Raw genomic sequence first — 20,755 nt, forward strand, 5'->3', positions numbered from 1 at the left:
ATAATATATGTTTATATGTATAGAAATTTGTTTGTTTGTTTGTGTAATAATAGACTAAACTAGTTGTTGTTGATATTAATTTTAATTAGAGTCTGGCCGATGGTGTATTTATCAACAAGTTGTGTGAGAAACTCATTGAAAGGACTGACACAGTCTACCCACCATTTTGTTCAAAACACTCACATCTTTGTACCAAACACTGAGCATTCAGTTTGTGTGTGTGTATCCATGTGTGAATGTTAACCACCACAACCATACACACTTGTTCAACAAAGCGTGTGGGCTTCATCGAATAGGAAGTAATCGAACTTCTGAATTAGAGATTTATCCTGGGAACTTTGAGATACAACAGCAACAATAATTATTTGAACACAAGGTTTGAAAACACTTGAATTTTATTTGAATTGATTCACAAGTCACATGATGACTCGCTTTGCAAAAATATATAAATATAAAAAACAAACAATGTTATAATTGTGTGTCACTTGTTTTTTTTTTCGATCCTTGGGTCTTGTGATTGATCTGAACGAGTGGAGTGTCCTTTTGATAGTTTGTTCTCTCTTTCCACCTTTCTTTATTCAATTGAATTACTTCACAGACAGACAGACAACTAAGCTTCTCAACCTTATTTGTTATAAACAGATACAATACATCTTGCGCAACAACACATACACAAAACCATCTCAATCAGTTGTTTGAGAGATATTTTTGCGATCAAAAACACACACAAACATACTCGGCCCAGGTACCACCAAAACCCCAACCAACTACAAGTACCAAAAACAAACACACTCGATTCGCAGCAGCAGATTTGAGTCAAAAACAACAACAATACGCCGGCGCTGTTTCCTGACAACCATCCATACATCAATCCGTCAATCCTCATTCATCATTCATTCAATCCATCGAAACATTCTTTCAATCATTCAATCATTCATTCAATCATTCAATCGTTTGGCTACCAACAACAATTATAATTCTACTACTTCTGGACATTATCATCACTCAACAGAGTTCTCCAAGCCAGTCCAAACCAGACAAGACATAATTGGAACATTGATTTTTGAAGCGACTATTATCTCTTAGCTAGATAGTTGTCGTGGTAGTTGCCACTTCACAACCAAGTCATGGACACCACCACTACCACCACCACAGCCACCMCCMCCMCAGCCACAGCCAACAACAACACTGATAGCACTCAAACACCATCCATTGATGTCCAAGCACCAGCCCCAGCCTCAACTCCAAACTCAGCCACATCATCAAATGATGCCCCACAACCACAGCCACAACCACAGGCACAGCCAGCCGTGACACCAAAGGATTCGGCACCATCGACTTCGAGCTCACCATCAAACAGCTCGTTTTTCTCTGCGTCTGCTTCGTCGTCGGCATCGGCCACAGCACCAAGCGTAACAGTCACCGCACCAACACTGGCACAGAGCGTCCTGCAACAGTCACCATCAACGGCCAGAGCATCACCAGTCACCGTGTTGTCCACATCATCCAACACTCCTCAAAACACATCTGCGTCGTCACTCTCATCAAACTCACCAACCTCTTCGCCAAACACCAGTACTCAAAGTCTCAGTGTGGTGGCTGCACCTGGCACTGCTGGCACATCGACAGCATCCAACATCCTCTCATTGAGTGCATCTCAGGCAGCCATCCAAAACACTTATCATGCCGAGGAAGTGCAGTTTGCACTTGAGAACAAGAAGACATTGAAGCGTTTGCTCAAGATATCCAAGCATTGGAATGAGTCCATGAAGTGTAAGTGCACTGGAACTATTCCAATCAATCAATCAATCACTCACTCACTCATTCAATCAACCAATCAATCAATTCACACATACTATAGCATACTGCCAACAATGCCATCTATTCTCTGATGAGATGCTCAAGCAGTCTGAACAGATGATCACATTTGCTCAGCCCAAGGAGAAGAGTCTTGGTGGCAACCTGGCGCACTTTGGAAATGCCCTTCGTTCAGTCAACGGTGTTCACGATCAAATGGTATGTACCAATGGATGACCATCCATTCCCATCAATCAATCAATCAGTCAACTAACTAACTAACCAATCATCTACTCATCAGTTGAACGAGATACAAGATGTCTTCTCGACACCTGTAGCCAACTTTGTTGACTACGACTTTGCCGAAGTGGTAGAGTCACACAAGCGTGTGACCAAATCCAAGGAGGACTATGATACATCGCTCGGTAAGATATCAGCGTCGATCAAGAAGTCCAAGACGGGCATCGACGAGACCAAACTGATCAACTACGAGACCGAGCTTGAGAAGCTCAAAGAGGTGCTCGAGTCGCAGAACAAGGAGTTGGGCATCAAGCTCAATGATCTCTCCTACAAGAACGAGACCAAGTATCTGCGCGCTGTACTACACTTTATCAACGCCCAGTACCTATTCTTCACTCGTGGCGCCAAGCTACTTGGCGACCTAAAGCCCAAGATCGAGGACATTGAGCGCTACCTCGAGGAGATCCAGCCACCCAAGGTGGTCGAGGGTCATCTCATGAAGAAGAGCAAGCAAGTGATGGGAGGTTGGAACAAGTGTTGGTACGTGCTCAAGGATGGCATGTTGTACTGTTACAAAGGAAAGAAGGTATGTTATTGATCGACTCGACATGAGTGTGGCGCCGCCTAAGATTTGCTCGCTAACTTATCGGACCGCTACTACACAGGAATTCCATCCAGAGAATGCATTGAATATACTTCTGTGCTCGGTTAGAGTGCCACAACAGATATTGGTGACGGTGCCAACGCAGGCCACCAACACATTGTCGACATCGTCCAAGGAGCAGACTGGTACGGTCGACTACCGCTTCGAAATATTGCACCCAAGGAAGAAGTTGCCAATCGTGCTGCAGGCAGAGAGCGAGGAGGAGCGCGATCGTTGGGTGACGGCCATTCAAGAGGCCATCTCCAACTCACTAAACAGCCAGACGCTCGACAAGCGCACTGGCAACATGAGCTCGAGCGGTGTCACGCAGCTTGGCAAGTCCAATGCCAATCTGCCCACACCCAGCCAGACGCCCGATGAGATCAACCAGCAGGTTGTACGCATTATCCAAAAGGCTGCTGGCAATAACGTCTGCGCAGACTGCACCAGCGCGGACCCAGACTGGGCCTCCATCAACATGGGTGTTTTGATCTGCAAGGGCTGCAGCGGTGTGCACAGGAGTCTTGGCACACACATCTCCAAGGTGCGCTCGCTCACACTGGACAAGTGGTCGCCAGAGAGCATCTACTTTATGCGCGAGGTTGGCAACAGCAAGTTCAACGTTATCTACGAGCACTCATTGTCGGACCAGGTCAAGCCCACAGAGAAATGCGACCGCGCCGTCAAGGAGGCCTACATCAAGGCCAAGTACCAGACTCGCGACTTTATGATCAAGTCGACTCTGTCTGTTGAGGAGCTCAGCAAGGTTCTCTACGAGATGACATCGACCTCGAACGTTGGCACACCCGTCGACATTAGCCGCTACCTCAAGGTGTTGGGCCAGGGCGCCGACGTCAACTACGCCGACCAGAGCGGACGCACCAACCTTCACCAGCTGATCTGGCGCACAGACGATGTGACCGTGCTGGAGCTGCTGTTGCAGCGTGGCGCCAACATCACAATGGTGGACTCGCGCGGCTGGACTCCCATGCATTACGCCGCCTTTTTCAACCGTCCCCGCTGTGCATCGCTCCTGATCAAACGTGGCTTTGACGCGGCAATCCGCGCCAAGAGTATCGACCATCTGGGCCGCTCGGCACTCGACCTTGCCAAGCTCAACAAGTCCAAGGAGGCCGAGCAGGTGCTCAAGGGCGAGGTGCACGACTTTGGTCTCACGGTCGACGCCATCGAGGCTGGCACAGTTGTACCATATGAGACCTCACTGCCCAACAGCACCGACTTCCCACGCGAGGAGATCCTCAGCGAGGACGAGGACGACAAGTATACAGTAGAGAACGAGGCCGAGTCCAGCTGGAGCGAGAGCGAGCGGGACAGCGTTGGCCGGGCCAGCTTTTCTTCACCCGATGGACCTACAGCTTCGTCCATCAACAACACCGATTCTTCAACAAACACAAACAACAACAACAATGTACCATCATCCTTCACCATCAGCACCAGCAGCACCAGCAACTCCCTAACGGCCAGTCGCGATGGCAGCTCCACGCACGCCAAGCCACCCCTGGCTGGTGGCTCCCCAAGCCTCACATCAACTTCACCCAGCGCCCAGGACGACTCGCTGCAGCTCCCACCACATCTGCAAGACAAGCTCAACCGACCAAAGTCGGCCAAGAGGCGACCATCCATCATTGGCAAGGGCCGCAACACATTGCGACTCGTTCGTAGCAAGCTTAGTTTGTCCACCAAGATGGATGCACCAGACTTGGAGGCGACCAAGATCGAGGAGGAGGCTGAGGACGACTTGACTGAGGACAACATCGGCGAAGACACACCCTTGACCTCGGCACCAGCCACTCCACCAATTATCTCGACTACCGATACCAACAACAGTAACAGTGGCGCAACCACACCAATCGTGGAGGCACAGCCAGTGTCTGCTGCTCTACCACGATCAGCGTCCGTGGACAATATCAATCAGAAGCAGCAACCAGACACCATTCAGCAGGTCAAGAGTTCAAACGACTTGACCAGTGGCGGCCATGATGATGGACATTCAACACAGCACCAGCAGCAGCAACAGAAGTTGTCGCCAGCACCATTCAAAGCGATCTTTAGCAAGTTCAAGGGCATGACAAACAAGAAGCACAAGGACGAGGCGTCGCCCACGGCATCACCATCGAGCCCCAGCGCAAATGCTGAGCAGTTGGTGGACATCCCCGACAATGTATCAATCAGCAGTGAATCGTCCACATCGGCCAAGTCCAACGACCATTCCTTCTTTGGCACCAAGTCTGACTTTTTGAGGAAGAAGAAGAAGAAGCCTACGCCAGCCACTAGTGGACCATCGTCGCCAACCGATCAATCGCCAGCCGCCAGTCCAATGACAACGTCTGCAACAACAACAACAGCGCCACTACCACCACCAACCAGCAGTCCAAGCCTTGTGTCTGTCGCCCCAACGTCCTCGGTCGTCACCACACCAGTCCCTCCTGCCACGGCAGCACCTTCAACGGCCGCCGCTGCCACAGATGACACCTGTTCGACATCGTCCACGACTTCAATCGCAACATCCACCTAAATAAACACAGCAGTAGCAGTAGTATAGAAGCAACATTATCATTCATCTATTCATTCCATTTGTTCAATGCATGGTGGCTAGGCTATGATACACTCAATAGTTATCTCTGATAAATTCATTGATTGCTCGGTTTGCCCAGTAGTCCACGTTGTCATTGTACTCATCGCCACTGTGTCCGCGCACCCATTCATACACAACGTCGTGCTTGTAGTCCCATCTATCCAACTCCATCCAGAGGTCTTGGTTCTTGACTGGCCTACCCTGGTAGGAGCGCCATCCGTTGTTCTTCCAGCGTCCGACCCATTCGGTGATGCCCTGTACGACGTAGAGCGAGTCGGTGATCACTGTTGCACGAACACCATTGCCCATACGGTTGCTCAAGCTTCTCAAACCCTGTATGACCGCTGTTATCTCCATCCTATTGTTTGTGGTCTCAGGTTCGGAGCCATAGATGGACCATCCACTACCCAAGTTGTAAGGGTTGTTCTGTACTAAGAAGGCCCATCCGCCCACTCCTGGATTGCCTCTGCACGCTCCATCAGTGTATAACAGCTTGTGGGTTATGGCTTGAGGACCATCCACAGTCATCGTCACTGTCATCGTAGTCGTCACAGTCATAATTGTTATCACTATCGCTGTCGCTATAGTAATTATTCCATGCCATTGTTGGTTAGATAGATAGTTAGTTAGTTAGTTAGTTAGACACTTTAAGGCTACAAACTAATAAGTATATGTCTTGTGTATAAGTATGTATGTATATAGATGTTATGAATGAATGAATGAGTTGAACGAGTTGTGCTCATTAGCCCAGTAGTAGTGCGTGTGTGTGTGTGCGTGTGTGAGCGTGTGTTCGTGGAATGAAGTGTCCTGGACATCAAAGAGTGAGTCAATCTTTGACTATGATAAGATACTATGTACATCTATAATGAAGTCTGTTAGACTTCTTTATTTCGATCATCCACGACCTCCACGACCGCCACTCCTGTAGCCGCCTCCTCCTCCGCCTCCACCGCCGCCGCCACTCTTGTAGCCGCCTCCTCCACCTCCACGACCTCCTCCGCGGCCTCCACCACCGCCACCTCCGCTACCACGACTGAAGGCTCCTCCACCACCTCCACGGCCTCCTCCGCCACCGCTACCACCACCTCCACTTGGTTTCATGTTATCGATTGCCTTGTTGGCCATTGCATCGACCTTGTCATTGTACTTGTCACCACTGTGTCCTTTAACCCATTGATAGTCGACTGTGTGCTTGGAGTTGAGAGTGTCTAGCTCTTGCCAGAGTTCTTGATTCTTGACTGGTTTGCGATCTGCTGTCTTCCATCCATTGTCTTTCCATTTGCCGACCCAATCAGTGATGCCATTCTTGACATAGGTCGAGTCAGTGTAGACAGTAGCCTTGGTCGGTCCAGACTTATCCAAATGTTTCAATCCTTCAATTACAGCCTTTAACTCCATCTGATTGTTTGTCGTATATTCCTTTGCGCCGGACAACTCTACATCTTGATCCGGTATATAAGAAGCCCATCCTCCACGTCCTGGGTTACCTCTACATGCTCCATCAGTGTAAAGAGTGACTCCATCTTTACCTCCTCCTTCACTATCATCATCATACTTTCTCTTTGACATTATTTGTTGTTGGTTGATATCTGTTTGAGTGTGAGATTGAATCAATGAGTGTTGTGTTGTGTTTTGTTTGTGTGTTTACCATCACTCACTTGTAGTCTTCTTGGAAGTACTTGTTGACAATTCACGCTTTGATGCCAATGAATGGAGTTCGTGTTGTGACTGAATGAATCTTGTCAAAAGACGAAGAGGAAACTTCGGACAAAGGCATGCCGAATTGAGTGAGTGTGTGAAAAGGAGAGGGTTTGGGGATGTGATGGGCTTCAATTAATCATCAATAGTTTAGTGGGGCACTTGTGGATGATGGATGGGTACATGAGATGTGACAGTGGGTAGGGTGGGTGATTGAATGAGTGGTCCTGGATAGGACCTAGTTGAAGGCCTAAGCTCTTATTACCCTTTTCAATCAATACCCTACAATCAGTAACTTACTTATCATCATTCTAACCAATCAATCTAGTTAGTTCACTCATTCAATCAATCAATCAATCACAACAATCACTAAATCACAACAATCAATCAATCACTACAATCACTCAATCAATGTATATATAATATACAAACAAATGAGAGATGAACGACAACAACAATAACAACTATAACCACAATAACAATAACATTAGTAGTAGTATAGGTACAACATCAAATAGCAATAATGTATATACTATACATGTGTATGATCCAGAGGGTACAGAGTTCCTCTGTCAGATAAGGAGCGACATTGCCTTTAATGTACATATCAAACATTTGTTCATCAATCTGCTGGCGTTCACGCCAGTGTTTAAGCGATCGTCTTTGGGCAACTTTGACCAGGACGCCGAGAGTGGCGCCCAGATCGCTCAGCACTACGGCCTCCAAGAGGCCGCCAGCGGCGCATGGATCCACGACGCCAAGGACCCCAGACTCCAACAACAGGACAATACATTCTTCTTTAAGCTCAAGCCACTCAATGCGTACATCCGCCAAGTGGAAAGTCTGTTACCAGCACCCGTGGCCACATCTGGACAGACCCCACCCAGTAGCAGTTATTTGCATCCGGTCGACTCGTCGTCGGCCCCTGCCCACACCACCGCCACCCACACACACATGGGAGGTGGCCAGGTCCAGGGACCGCCCACTCCACACTCGATGCTGCGCAATCACATTGAGGACAAACTCACACAGATCAGGACAATACATCGCACTGCTACAGCGGCCACGGTCACAATGCCCTCGCCAACCAACCACATCAACAAGGTGGCTCTGCGCTCGGCCATCGAGAGCCTGCACCTTCACCTCAAGTTGCTGATGCTCAAGGCGCACCGCACACGTAATGACCACATATTCATGAGCTCGGATAACCTGTGCAACATCATTCGCATTATCTACCGCTCGCCCACGCTTTGGGCGCTCAACCTGCTCGTTGACTATCTGCAGCGCAACAACACCTTCATGCAGACGCTGTCCACACAGACCACATCGGGCGACGACTGGCAACAGAACCAGCTGCGGAGCATCACGGCCGCCATGGTGCAGAGCGGTGGCCACTCGCCCATCGACACATCGCCAGGCTCCACCATCAACGGCCTGCTTCAGAGCATGGGTGGCAGCGTGTCCAGCAGCATATATCGCACAAAGAACAAGACGCTCAACGGTGGTAGCGTCGACTCTAGCAACGTTGTGTCGCTGTTCACACTGATCGATCAGTCGATAAAGGTGTGCGCCAGTGAGTTTGGCAAGCGCAGCTTCTATATGCACCTGCTCGAGCAATATGAACGACGTGATAGCAGTGTCAACAGCTTCCCATCGAGCGAGGAGATCTTCTCAGACGCCGACCTCAATGAGGAGAGCGACAGTCTGCCCATCTGCCACAGTGAAATCATCATTCAGACCATCAGCTTCATCAACAACATGTTCCAACTTGCACCAAACCCTGTATCATACCTTGCAAGGCTTCATCAAGATCAGGTCCTAAAGGTTATCTATGTATGTTTGATTGTCCCTTGGGACTCCCTGAGGCTTCCCTTGGCCCTCACACGCACACACTAACCATACTCGGCCTCAATCAATCAACAGGACTTGAAGGGCAAGGATCCAAACATCTACAACTCTGAGCAATACGCGACATTAAAGGTATGTTGGACTGGACGACACTCCTTGGACCTCGACCCTCGCGATCCTAATCCCTCCCTCCCTACCATCGCCACCGCCACACTCTCACAGAACAACTTGGTCAAGGACTTGAGGGATCAGCGATTCCAAACATTGGACGTTGAGAACACAAAGCATCAGATATTGTTCTCAGACCTGTGGGCGTCGACATTGGTGTCGTACCCTTTCGGTGGCGTCAGCTCATATCGTTGGCTACAACTTGGATTCAGAGGCGCAAACCCCGTGGACGATCTTCGCGTCACTGGAACATTGGCATTGCGCAACCTGACCTACTTTTCCAAGACACACCCGGCCACATTCCAACACCTGCTCCTCTTGCAAACGGAGCGTGAGCAGCAAGTTGGCAACGACGATGTACTCACCCCATCCAAGTCGACAGCCTATCCTCTTGCTGTGGTCGGTGCCGCACTCAGCTACCACTTGGCCAATCTCTTTAGGATTGATCGACAGCAACAGCAACATGATCAACAACAAGACACAACGACATCATCACCACGTAAAGTGGATGAACACAGCTCATTACTTTGGGAGATAGCATTGAGTGACATACACTGGTTCGATCAATGCTATGTCGCAGCCTTCATGCTGTTCGAGTCAATATGGACGACGAACGCCTACTCATACAAGGACTTTGGACATATTCTCCAGTCGACGACGTATGTGTCCTCCTCCACAGTCCACATTGATTGACTGATAGATACTGACAATACCTTGACCACATTATAGCGCCATTTTGGAAAGGGTGGTCGAGAGACTTCCCAAGTCAAGCCAGGACTTCTCGTACATGGTCGAGGAGAATTTGGCCTTGGACTACTTTGGAGAACAGTTGGTCAAGAGATATCTCCAACTACAAAAGTTAAACAATCAACATCAACATCAACACGCAATGGGTGTCGCGTCCAAAGTCTCAGACTCTCCAGCCTCCAAGTTCTCTTGCAAGCAATTGATCACATTCTTTGGTGAGAGCGCTGACATGGAAACATTCCAATTCCTTCCATCACATGTAAGTCATTCAATCAATCGATCAACCAATCAAACTCCAACTCTTACTCATACCAACTACTACCAGCTGATCACTGATGACGACTTGATGGCAAACATTAATCAGAACAGTGAGGAAGAGCGCAATCAGAGGATACACTCATTCTTTGGTCAATGGCTTAGTAGCGAGCATGTGGACTACTGCGAGAAGATTAGACTCTCGGTACAGATGCAGGAATCCTTGCTCACGGCCTCACTCAAGTCATATGAGACATCGGCCCATGGATCACCATCAGCCGCATCACCAACAATGTCCTCTCACAACTCGCCCAGACGTCTCAGCAGCAGCTGCTCGTCACTACACGCCCATTTGCCAGGCGGCAGTGCGGCATCTGGCAAGGCAGCAGTGGACAACACTGCCAGGATTCTCAAGCTGAACAAGTTCTTTGGTGAGAAGGTTCCCATCCCTCGCACAGTGCCGGCTGAGTCCCTGTCCGCATCTGCCTCGCCTCGAACACTTTCCAGCTCCACACCCCAACTGCCCCTACTTCCAGAAATTGCGATGCTACAACCTCAGCAACAACAAGAGGTCGAGCCCAAGTCACCCGAGGAGCTAAAGAGTATAGAGAAGGTGCAGAGACTGCTCGGCGAGAAGATCGACTATCGCAAGGAGAAGGGCTCGGTCAACTTTGCGCCACAGCCCTCACACGTCAAGGAGAGCAAGCTGCAGCGCATGTTTGGTGAGCTCATCCCGACGCTCAAGTCACCCTCAAGCTCGGGTGGCGGCAAGGGCGACAAGCGCCGAGGCATTCACACAACGAGCAACTCTGTGGTCATCCCACTGGCGTCGTCGCTCACATTCAACTCGTCCGAGTCGACCAGCCCCGCCTCGTCGATCAGCTCGACCGAGCACATCAGTAGCTCGGCTCACACCGACTACCAGTACACACCACCCACTCCACCGTTGCCAGCGATCGAGCACATGCTGGCCACGTCGACCAGCGAACGCACGTCCCCGCGTGTGAAGCCATCGCCTCCACCCAGGCCCAGCCAACTGCTCGACGCCGCAGCCATTGCCGCTTCGATGCTCGTGGTGGAGAGTAATAACAATCATCATGTAGAATATCAACAACCACCCCAGTCCTATGAGTCGGCCAACATCACAGAGTCGCCAAGGACATTGCCATCAACAACACCAATCGACCACTCAGTGCCCGATATTGCCTTCCTCGAGACGGTGATAGAGGCCGACGCTGAGGCAGAGACCATAGAGGAAGAAGACTATACACTGGATAACTCCGATGCTTTGGAGGAGTATTATGAGCAACTGAAGCAACAACAGCAGCAGTCGCAGCAGCACTTCTTTGATGCAATGCCAGTCAGTCCAGATAGCTATGTTTCATCGGCACCATCACCATCACTGCAACAACAGGGCCATCATCACGAGGTCACCAAGGTAGATGAGCCCTTGGCCTTGGAACACTTAGAGCCAGCAGCAGCAGCAGCAGCAGCACCAGTGGTAGTAGCTCCAGTAGCAGTAGCACCAGTAGCGCCAGTTGTACAGCAGCAGCTTCCACCTCTTCCAAAGCGACCACCACCACAACCCACGCCACAACAGCGTGACTCTTTTATTGGAATAGTTCCAATATTGCCAACAACACCACCTCCATCACATTCACAGTTACACTCACACAAACAATTACCATCACCATCAACATCACAATCACAAACACAATCACAAACACAATCACCGTCACCTTCACCATCACCAATTAAACATGTGTCCACTCCACCAGTACCATCACCAAGACGACCAGTTCCCAACCCACCTGTAGTCACTGCACCCTTGACACCAAAGGGCGCACCGACGACCATACAGCCCAGCAGCAGCAGTACTAGCAGCACTCCAGTTGGAACACCAACGCGCACACCAAACAAGCCACCACCACCAACTAGGACAACATCAACAACGCCAATCAAGTCACCTGAGCACCCAACAGGTGGTGGTGGTGTTGGTAGTGGAGGCAGTGGTACACCAAGAACACAGACCACTCCAGTCAAGTCCATACCGAATGGATCGATGGTTGTGGCCACAAATGATCACTCGCCATCCGTCTCCACATTGATCTCTGTATTTGGCGAGCGTATCCAAAGAAGGTAATGGTATGGACGCACAAGTCATAAGTGACCAACATTGTGTCTTGGCAGGGCAGGCAGACAGGTGATAGTGTGTCCAACCATCCACCCATCCAAGATGTATTATATATCTCCACAACAATCAATCCATTTATCCATCCATCCATCCATTCAATCAATCAAAACACAAGCAACTTATCAATCGGACACAAACAAACACATTAAACATTTATTTATTTATTATTTATTTAATATATATTTGATTGATTATGATTGAGACTTCCAATTATGGATGAAGAGAGTATTACCATCTTCTCTAATGTAGTATTGATCATGTGATACCAATCAATCAAATACTCTCATTTTTGTGACCATCACCCATCATCCAACTTCATTATGAACATCGTTGACAACGATATATAAATAAACAATGACAAGTTCAGTAACAACTTCAGACAACTTTACATCGTCTAATAGCAACAACAACAACAATAAAGAACAAGCAGCAACACCAACAGCAAACAAAACAAAATATAATGCTACATTAGTTAAGCAATTGGTTAAAGACGACTTGTGTACAGCATGTGGTCACAAAGCGACACATGATCACCTGTACGAACACATTATAAAAGAGCATCAATCAATCTTGGACACATTGTTTGCGTCCACTACATCTCAGGTGCATAAGCCTCACATGTCAAAGGTTGGCAATCAGAAGCAGAAGGAGCAAGAGCAGATATCAATCAATCATAATCAAACTCAAGATACATCATCTGTTGAGCAGCAGGTACAATCAAGTGTACAAGAGTCATCTAATCAACAATCAAACAGTCAAATGGATCTTAATCAATCAATCAAGGGCATTGACAATCAGAATAGTACTCTGATCAGTGAAGCACCGGTAGAGATATTGTCCATATTGGTTGGCTCACCCATACTGACTGCGACCAAAGGGGCGACTGTAACATCATCTTCATCATCTTCATCAGCCACCAAACGATCAATTGATGTGCCGAAACATTCTGAAGTGTCAAAGAGACCAAAGAAAGCTCGAAGCAATGCTCTTGCATTTATATTTCCAAGCAAGCCACTCTACACAGACTATAGTCGATTCTATAATGCAATGACCTCGAAGCCAGGGCAATACATATGCACCTTCTGGCCTGCAAAGATAATCAAGCGACGACTTCATTCAGAGACGAATGAGCACGAATACTATGTCCAATTCTACCAACGAAGGTATGTAATCAATCGATCATTCAATCAATGATTCAATCAATCACTCACTCTGGATTCATTCCACGCCAATCCAATCAAAAGTCGTCAAAGAGACTGTACAGAGACAGAGCTGGAAGAGATTAAAGATGACACTGAATGGGTATTGGAGTGTGATCTGTTACCTTATAATACGGACAAGTCAATACCAGTAACGCTGGAGGAGATGTACGTTCAATCTCAGACAAAGGGTGAAGATAAGAAGAAGGTTTACATGGTCAAGTGTCAAGATGATTGCTGGCGACGTGGAGTCATTGTACAATGGCCTGGTGTTGTTGGAGAAAGTATACAGGTATCATCAATCCTTGTACAACTAATTGACAACAACAATCAACAAATAGAGGTACCGACTAGGAAAGAGAGAATATTACAAGTTGATCAACTAATATAACAATTGATAATAATAATAATAATTGTATAACAATCGATCACACTCATTCATTCACCTTGGAATCATTCCATTCGAAATTCAAAGGATATAGTTGGACCCTAAATCTTACCTGAAGATTGATCAAAATATCTTTGCAAAAATCGTCCTTTCTGGGTTGCAAAAAGTTAAATGAACACTCTGGGCATTGATCCTAAAAACAGGGGAACCAAATCAGTGATCGTTTTCTCAATCAATCATTCATTACAACAAATACACACACACACACACATATACAAACACATCACTTCACTCCATGTATAACTACACAGTTGATGACGTGAGTTCAATCATGGACCCTGTTGTGGGATCTTCATCAGGATCATCATCAGGGTCTGATGGTTGCACTTTGTCACAGGATCAGATTACAGCAGCTGGTGCTGTTAACCTGGCAGCAAGTTGTCTGTCTATATTGGGCTCGTCAGCCATCATCATCAACTATTTCTTTTTCCTCAGAGAGACCAAGCGACAACAGGTGCTGTATCAGATGGTCCTATCACTCTCAATCGCCGACTTCTTTGGCTCAATAGCCATCTGTATATCACAATCTGTAGTATTGTCAAGGTAGGTAATCAATCAATCATCCATGCACCCCATCCGATCACTTCATCAATCAATCACTCAATCACACTCACCCATCTCGCTCAATCATTCAATCAATCAATCCTGGAACTATTCCAATCACTCAATCACTAACTCAAATCAATCAAACATACAAACAGCATCTTTCAAGGAATAGTATTCTGTGTAACAATTAGAGCATTCATCAACTTTTTCTTCCTGGCCAGCTTTATGTGGATGTGCTGCATTGCTTTCCATGCGTTCTGGAGCTCGCGACAACGTAGTCAGGTACCTTTACCTGTCTTTCACATTGTGTCTTGGACCGTGCCAGCAGTAATGACGACAATCATGCTAGGCAAGCACATGATCGTCGAGGAACACAACACTGGCTACTGCCATCCGACACCACAGGCACGCTGGGCCTTCTGGTATGGCCCAATGTTCTTCACATTCGCTTGGAACATCATACTGTATGGCCTGATCCTTTGGCGCTACCGTCAGGCAGTGCGACCATTTGTCGCCTCGCCAAATGGCTCGCGCAACGTTCAAGACACCACATTGAACAACTCATTCAGCCAGGGCTCGTACGGCCCCGCCTCTGAGCGCTTTGTTAACGAGCGCAAACGCAAGCTGCATTCAAAGGTGGCGCGCCAGCTGGGCATATACCTGCTGGCGTTTCTAATCTGCTGGCTGCCGGACCTTGTCGACAGCTTTGTTTCGACGCCTGCCAAGTACTGCGACCTGTACTGGCTGTGGATCCTGCAGAACTTCACCACACCACTGCAAGGCTTCCTCAACTTTATAGTTTATGGTGTGTCCAGTCGGATGTTCCTTAGGTGTTGTCGATCCGAACCGTTGGACATTCGATCAATACACGAGAACAGGTCACAAAAGATTAGTATACTACGTGGAATAGTAGACTAGTAGTACCTTAATTAAACTTTTAAATATATATGATCAAAGGACCTATCTCGCCTCTTTGATCAATCACACACTACTTTGGGAAAGAAGAAGTTCATTTTGTTTCATTCTGCAACATATCCCAGAGATAGAATAAAGATAGACCATTAGTATACTCACAAGCAATGTCATCATCATCTTCAACTCCTATATTACATAATGGTACAAATAATAGAGTGAATGGTCATTCAAACAATATGGATACATTGAATGAGAATCATAATGCTTCGACGACTACGACGACGACGTCTAGACAGATTAAAGATCATAACGGAAGCAACCCAATAGAGTTGTTAATGAAGATAAACACAGAGTTGGAGACATATATACAGACTTTAATATCAAGCGCACACGATATCAAAGAAAAGCCTGCTTCAGATGGTATGCATTTGAATGGTACATAGACCCACTGTCAGTCTGACGTCCTTACTTATAAGACCCAACACGACACAGTTATAGAAACAAAGGTTACTACTCTACTAGACTCAATAGACAATCTTGACAGCTACTTTAAATTCATACAACAGAAGTACAATCAACAAGAGTTTGAAATGAAACAGGTATGATTGAGTTGAATGAATGAATGTTTGGATGAATGATTGATCACAATACTGACGAACAACTACACAACAACAACAACAACAACAACAGGAGATAACAAAGGTGAAGAAAGAGATTGAAACAAAGGATCAACTGATAGACAAGTATCGTAATAAGGTCAAGGATTGGAAGGCACATTTCGAGCCATTGTACAAAGAGCAATATGAGACATTGAACTCATCTGGCCAAGTGTTTGGTGCCAACAGCACCGACATGCCCTTCTCACCAATGCAGACACCCATACCCAATACTCCGAGCATTCTCTCATCACTATCACAGCGAACGCCACCCGTTTTCCATCTTGCCGGTGGAGGCACCGTCAGTGGACTTCCAGGATCATCACTGCTTTGATATAACTTTAAATGTACATTCACATCACAAGTATCACAATCAATTTACTTATTACTTACGTCATCATACTTACTTATTACTTATTATTTATTCAATTATGTATGTAGAATTAATATGAAATGAATGTACAACCATGTTGGTTGACGACGACACCATTTGTTGTCATTGTAGCTGACAATGTTTAACCTTATAAGGTAATATATATTCTATTTATATGTCCATACATCCACTACGACTTGTGGTGTTGTTCAATCACCCAAATTGGATTGATTGATTGATTGATTGATTGTTTGATTGATTGATTGCCCTTCACCCACAACAATCAACTTGTCGCCACATCCAAATGGCTGACTGGAACACAGACCCTCTTTCTTATTATATTTAGATGGACCTGGAATCGAGGAATAATATTAATATTAATAATAATTAATCATATTATTTATAATAATATCCAACCAAATTGTCAAGACTGTGATTCCAGGTCCTCCACACCCCTCTCTTATTACTTATTTCGATCTAGCCTTCTTCATAAGCAACAACAATAACACACACACATCATCTACAGGTGATTCAATCACCCAACACACATATAAACATGTTGTGGTAGTGGTTGTGGTTTAATCGAATACACGATGGGTGTATGTTGGTAGTGGCAGTCGCGGTACTATTGGGGATGTTGTGGTAGCAGTACCTTTAATCATTCTTACTACATATACGCACACACACATTCCATGCCACGCCACGCCACCCATCATCCATCCATCCATCAATCAATCAATCAATCATCATCTTACACCAATATACTATCCAATACCATCAACCTTGATCACTCAACCAACCAACCAACCATCACCATCGACCACCAACAACCACACACACACACACTCATCACCACACCATCACCGCCAGTCAAGTAGGATGGATGCATGGAAGATGGATGATGGATGGGATAGGGTACATGATACAGTGAATGATAATAGTGATAGTAATAAAGCAACAGCAACAGTAGGGTAGAGATAGACAGATAGAGAGATAGAGAGATAGAGGGTGGATGTTCTATTTAGAACAACAGTGTGTCCAATTAACAATATCAACATCAACAACAACAACAACATCAACAATAGCATCAGTAGCAACAACAGCAACAACAGCAACATAAACAACAACAACTGTGGAGTCTAGCTTTGTTATATTACTTCTCCGGTTCACCATTCCTTTTGACTTGACAGTCTAGACATCCAATCAATCAATCAATCAATCAAATCAATCAATCAATCTCAATCAATCACTTATATGGCAGATACAATCATTCAATCACATCACTTTGAAATGGCTACGACTAGAGAAAAGAATAGGATGCCAGTGACAGCTGGAAGTAACAGTATAACATTCAATTATCAACATCAATTGCCTCAGATACATACGCATTCTTTGAGCACTGCCACCGACAATGATGCACATTCTCCAACCAAACCACCTATTCGCACTCTAAGACAAGCTCCAATCATTGCTCCTCTATCATCCCAACCTCAGCCTCATTCTCAGCCTCAACAAATGAAACAGCAGCAACAACCACCACGTGCCCAGCCTGCTCAACAAACTCAATCACCTCAGCAAACTCAAACACAACTGCCCACCAACACGGTTACTTCACCTACATCCACATCAAGCAGGAGTTATCCAATGCACGAGGCAGCGTTCAAGGGCGAGCATGACAAGATAGTGTCATTGTTGTTGTTTACTCAAGGCAAGGCTCCAAAGACACAGGGCACAAATATACCCAGCAGCGCAGCAACCAGCCAAAAGACTCAGCAACATTTGCAACAACAGCATCAGACGCAGTTGGACATCGAGTCTAAGTATGAGTTCTCTGGTGTCAACAGTCTAGATGACAAGAAGACCACGCCATTACATCACGCCTCATTCAATGGACATAAATCATGTGTGCGTATGATGTTGGCGTCTGGTGCTTACCCAGACATCCAGGACAACGACGGCGGCACGCCTCTGCACAATGCATCATTCAATGGATACTGGGGCATCATGATGTTGTTGATCGAAGCTGGCGCAGATATCAACTCGCGAGACGTCGACCTCAACACTGCACTCCATAAAGCATGTTACAGTGGCTTCCACAAGTGTGCCGAGCTCCTGATACAACATGGTGCCGATATAGAGGCCCGCGATTGTCGCGGCGTTACACCGCTGCTCAAGGCCATCGCGAACCAACATCTGACATGTCAGCAATTCCTCATGGAGAAGGGTGCTGACATTAATGCTTGCGACTACTCGGACGCCACCGCGCTGCACATGGCCGCTTACAAGGGTGGTGAGAAAGGAGTCCGTCTGCTTCTGGAGAAGGGTGCGCAGGTAAATGCCGTCGACAAAGAAGGTTACACATCACTGCACAATGCAGTGTTCAATGGATACGAGGAGAGTGCACGACTACTCCTAGATCATGGAGCAATAATCGATCACAGGTCACTGGATGGCTGTTCACCACTTCACCTAGCTGCAGCCAATGGCTACAGTCAATGCGTTAAACTATTAATTAGACGTGGATGTAAATTGGATCAAAGGTATGTTAACCTGGAGTCATCATCATGATCATATTCTGGATCCAGTCCTAACAAATCACATTCATGGATGGCATCACATCATATTAGGGAGGAGAAGAGAAGTAGATCAGCACTTCATCTTGCCGCTGGAAAGGGCAATGTAGAATGTGTGGACATGTTGTTAAAGGCTGGAAGCGATCCAAATGCAAAGGATATTTATGGAAAGACTCCAAAGAATTTGGCCAAGAATCCAGAAGTGATCACCCTGTTGACAACATATGAGGAGTTGTAAGTTAATTTGTTTCCAAAGCATCATCATATACGTGTTCTCACACTTTACCATCAATGAAACAGGAAGAAACGATCAAAGAGTAAGAGTGCAATGAAGAGTTCAGATACTTCCGAGTCGATATACATGATGGAGAACAATATTGTCACAGGTTTACCAGTCTCCATTTCATCGACCTCAACAAAGACACCTGCACTCAGCAACTCATCATCCTCGGAGCAACAACAGCAACAGCAACAACAGCAGCCACAGACGAGTATTAGCCACTCCACTAGTAATCGCTCTTCCAAGACCTCAATGGGTGAATCGGATGGCATGTCCAACTTGACACCAGCTCACTCAATTGTGCTCAAAGAGGAAGGAGTTGCCATATCACCACCAGCATCATCAACTTCCCAATCATCTCCTCCACACTCAACCAATGGCTCCTTGTCACGTACTGCCTCTTTCGACTCGTTGACAGCGTCATCCGCCAGTGATGTCAAAGACCAGGACCCAGCCAAACTGGACATCTATGGCTTTGTCAAGACGCCAAACACCACCAGCACACACGCCGATGACTTTGTTCGCACCAAGAAGACCGATCAACAGGAGCGAAAATGGGCCAAGATGACCAAGAACTGGCCAAAGTTTGCCAAGTCAACCAAGTTGAGGGACAGACTGCCCAAGGGTATCCCGAGCAGTGTCCGTGGCTTTGTCTGGCAACGTCTGGTCAACATTCAGGAGATCAAGAACAAGTCCAAGGTCACGTACAGGGAGTTACTCGAGATGAAAGCACAGCCATCAGTCGTCGCTCAGATCCAACGGGACATCAGCCGCACATTCCCCAAGCACAGCTTCTTCATTGAGAAGGGTGGATACGGCCAGCAGATCCTATCCAACATTCTGACGGCGTTCTCCATCTACAACCCCGAGGTTGGATATTGTCAGGGCATGGGATTCATCACATGTTTGCTCATAATCTACATGGCAGAGGAGGATGCCTTCTGGGTGCTTGTCCAGCTTTCCGAAAAGTATGGCATGTCCAACATGTGGCGTCCAGAGTTCCCCTACCTCCAGAACTCCTTTGTACTTCTAAACCAAATGCTCGAGGGCCAATTCCCACAACTATATTCACATATTGTAAGTTACCAATCAATCCAATCAATCTAACTATCAATCACTGTTGCTCACTCGCCACCTCCATCCACTTCCACGCATCAACAGCAAAGACAGAATGTTTTCACGCCACTATTCTCTTCACAATGGTTCATATGCCTGCTTATATATAATCTACCATTCCCAATGATCGTTAGGATATGGGACTTGTTCCTCTATGATGGCTTGGTAGTGATCTTTGCCGCGGCTCTAGCACTCTTCAAGACGTATGAGGACCAGATTATGAAGTTGGAGTTTGAAGAGATACTCAACTTGCTCAAGTTCTCCAATGGAGAAGACAAGTCCCCAATGAAAGTGGACATCAACGCCTTTATGAAGTTGGTCGTTCACTATAGGAACAAGATCAGACACTTTGTAACCGAGCACCAGATCCCTGATCCACACACCTATGTTGCCCCAGCTAGCGGTGGTATCAGCAAAGACAAGGAGAAGGAAAAGGATAAGGAATAAAGAGACTAGCCTGTTG

At 46.7% G+C, this 20,755-nt stretch overlaps 8 protein-coding genes across 8 annotated transcripts; 6 read left to right on the plus strand and 2 right to left on the minus strand.

Moving 5' to 3' along the window:
- Positions 1–15: 15 nt before the first annotated feature.
- On the plus strand, positions 16–5,216 carry SAMD00019534_040180 (hypothetical protein; the record flags this gene model as incomplete). Its single annotated transcript, XM_012900523.1, has 5 exons — positions 16–37; positions 1,171–1,773; positions 1,862–2,016; positions 2,099–2,623; positions 2,703–5,216. 5 exons carry the CDS (start codon positions 16–18, stop codon positions 5,214–5,216), a joined length of 3,819 nt encoding a protein of 1,272 aa, XP_012755977.1.
- A 93-nt stretch (positions 5,217–5,309) lies between these two features.
- SAMD00019534_040190 (hypothetical protein) lies at positions 5,310–5,834 on the minus strand (the record flags this gene model as incomplete). The annotated part of the gene is made up of 1 exon (XM_012900524.1): positions 5,310–5,834. The coding sequence occupies one exon, from the start codon at positions 5,832–5,834 to the stop codon at positions 5,310–5,312; it is 525 nt and encodes a 174-aa protein (XP_012755978.1).
- Positions 5,835–6,170: 336 nt separating this feature from the next.
- Positions 6,171–6,845, minus strand: SAMD00019534_040200 (hypothetical protein; the record flags this gene model as incomplete). The annotated part of the gene is made up of 1 exon (XM_012900525.1): positions 6,171–6,845. The coding sequence occupies one exon, from the start codon at positions 6,843–6,845 to the stop codon at positions 6,171–6,173; it is 675 nt and encodes a 224-aa protein (XP_012755979.1).
- Positions 6,846–7,415: 570 nt separating this feature from the next.
- Positions 7,416–12,135, plus strand: SAMD00019534_040210 (hypothetical protein; the record flags this gene model as incomplete). Its single annotated transcript, XM_012900526.1, has 5 exons — positions 7,416–8,807; positions 8,898–8,954; positions 9,045–9,649; positions 9,720–9,996; positions 10,063–12,135. 5 exons carry the CDS (start codon positions 7,416–7,418, stop codon positions 12,133–12,135), a joined length of 4,404 nt encoding a protein of 1,467 aa, XP_012755980.1.
- Positions 12,136–12,158: 23 nt separating this feature from the next.
- On the plus strand, positions 12,159–12,332 carry SAMD00019534_040220 (hypothetical protein; the record flags this gene model as incomplete). The annotated part of the gene is made up of 1 exon (XM_012900527.1): positions 12,159–12,332. A coding segment is annotated over one exon (174 nt), but the record flags the coding sequence as incomplete, so codon positions are not given.
- Positions 12,333–14,104: 1,772 nt separating this feature from the next.
- On the plus strand, positions 14,105–15,297 carry SAMD00019534_040230 (hypothetical protein; the record flags this gene model as incomplete). Its single annotated transcript, XM_012900528.1, has 2 exons — positions 14,105–14,376; positions 14,535–15,297. The coding sequence occupies 2 exons, from the start codon at positions 14,105–14,107 to the stop codon at positions 15,295–15,297; spliced, it is 1,035 nt and encodes a 344-aa protein (XP_012755982.1).
- A 587-nt stretch (positions 15,298–15,884) lies between these two features.
- On the plus strand, positions 15,885–16,284 carry SAMD00019534_040240 (hypothetical protein; the record flags this gene model as incomplete). Its single annotated transcript, XM_012900529.1, has 2 exons — positions 15,885–15,893; positions 15,985–16,284. 2 exons carry the CDS (start codon positions 15,885–15,887, stop codon positions 16,282–16,284), a joined length of 309 nt encoding a protein of 102 aa, XP_012755983.1.
- A 1,554-nt stretch (positions 16,285–17,838) lies between these two features.
- Positions 17,839–20,739, plus strand: SAMD00019534_040250 (hypothetical protein; the record flags this gene model as incomplete). The annotated part of the gene is made up of 4 exons (XM_012900530.1): positions 17,839–18,863; positions 18,951–19,130; positions 19,197–20,253; positions 20,338–20,739. The coding sequence occupies 4 exons, from the start codon at positions 17,839–17,841 to the stop codon at positions 20,737–20,739; spliced, it is 2,664 nt and encodes an 887-aa protein (XP_012755984.1).
- Between the last annotated feature and the right edge of the window lie 16 nt (positions 20,740–20,755).

This window comes from Acytostelium subglobosum (genome assembly GCF_000787575.1).
Source record: "Acytostelium subglobosum LB1 DNA, scaffold: scaffold7, whole genome shotgun sequence".
Taxonomy (NCBI): Eukaryota; Evosea; class Eumycetozoa; order Acytosteliales; family Acytosteliaceae; genus Acytostelium; species Acytostelium subglobosum.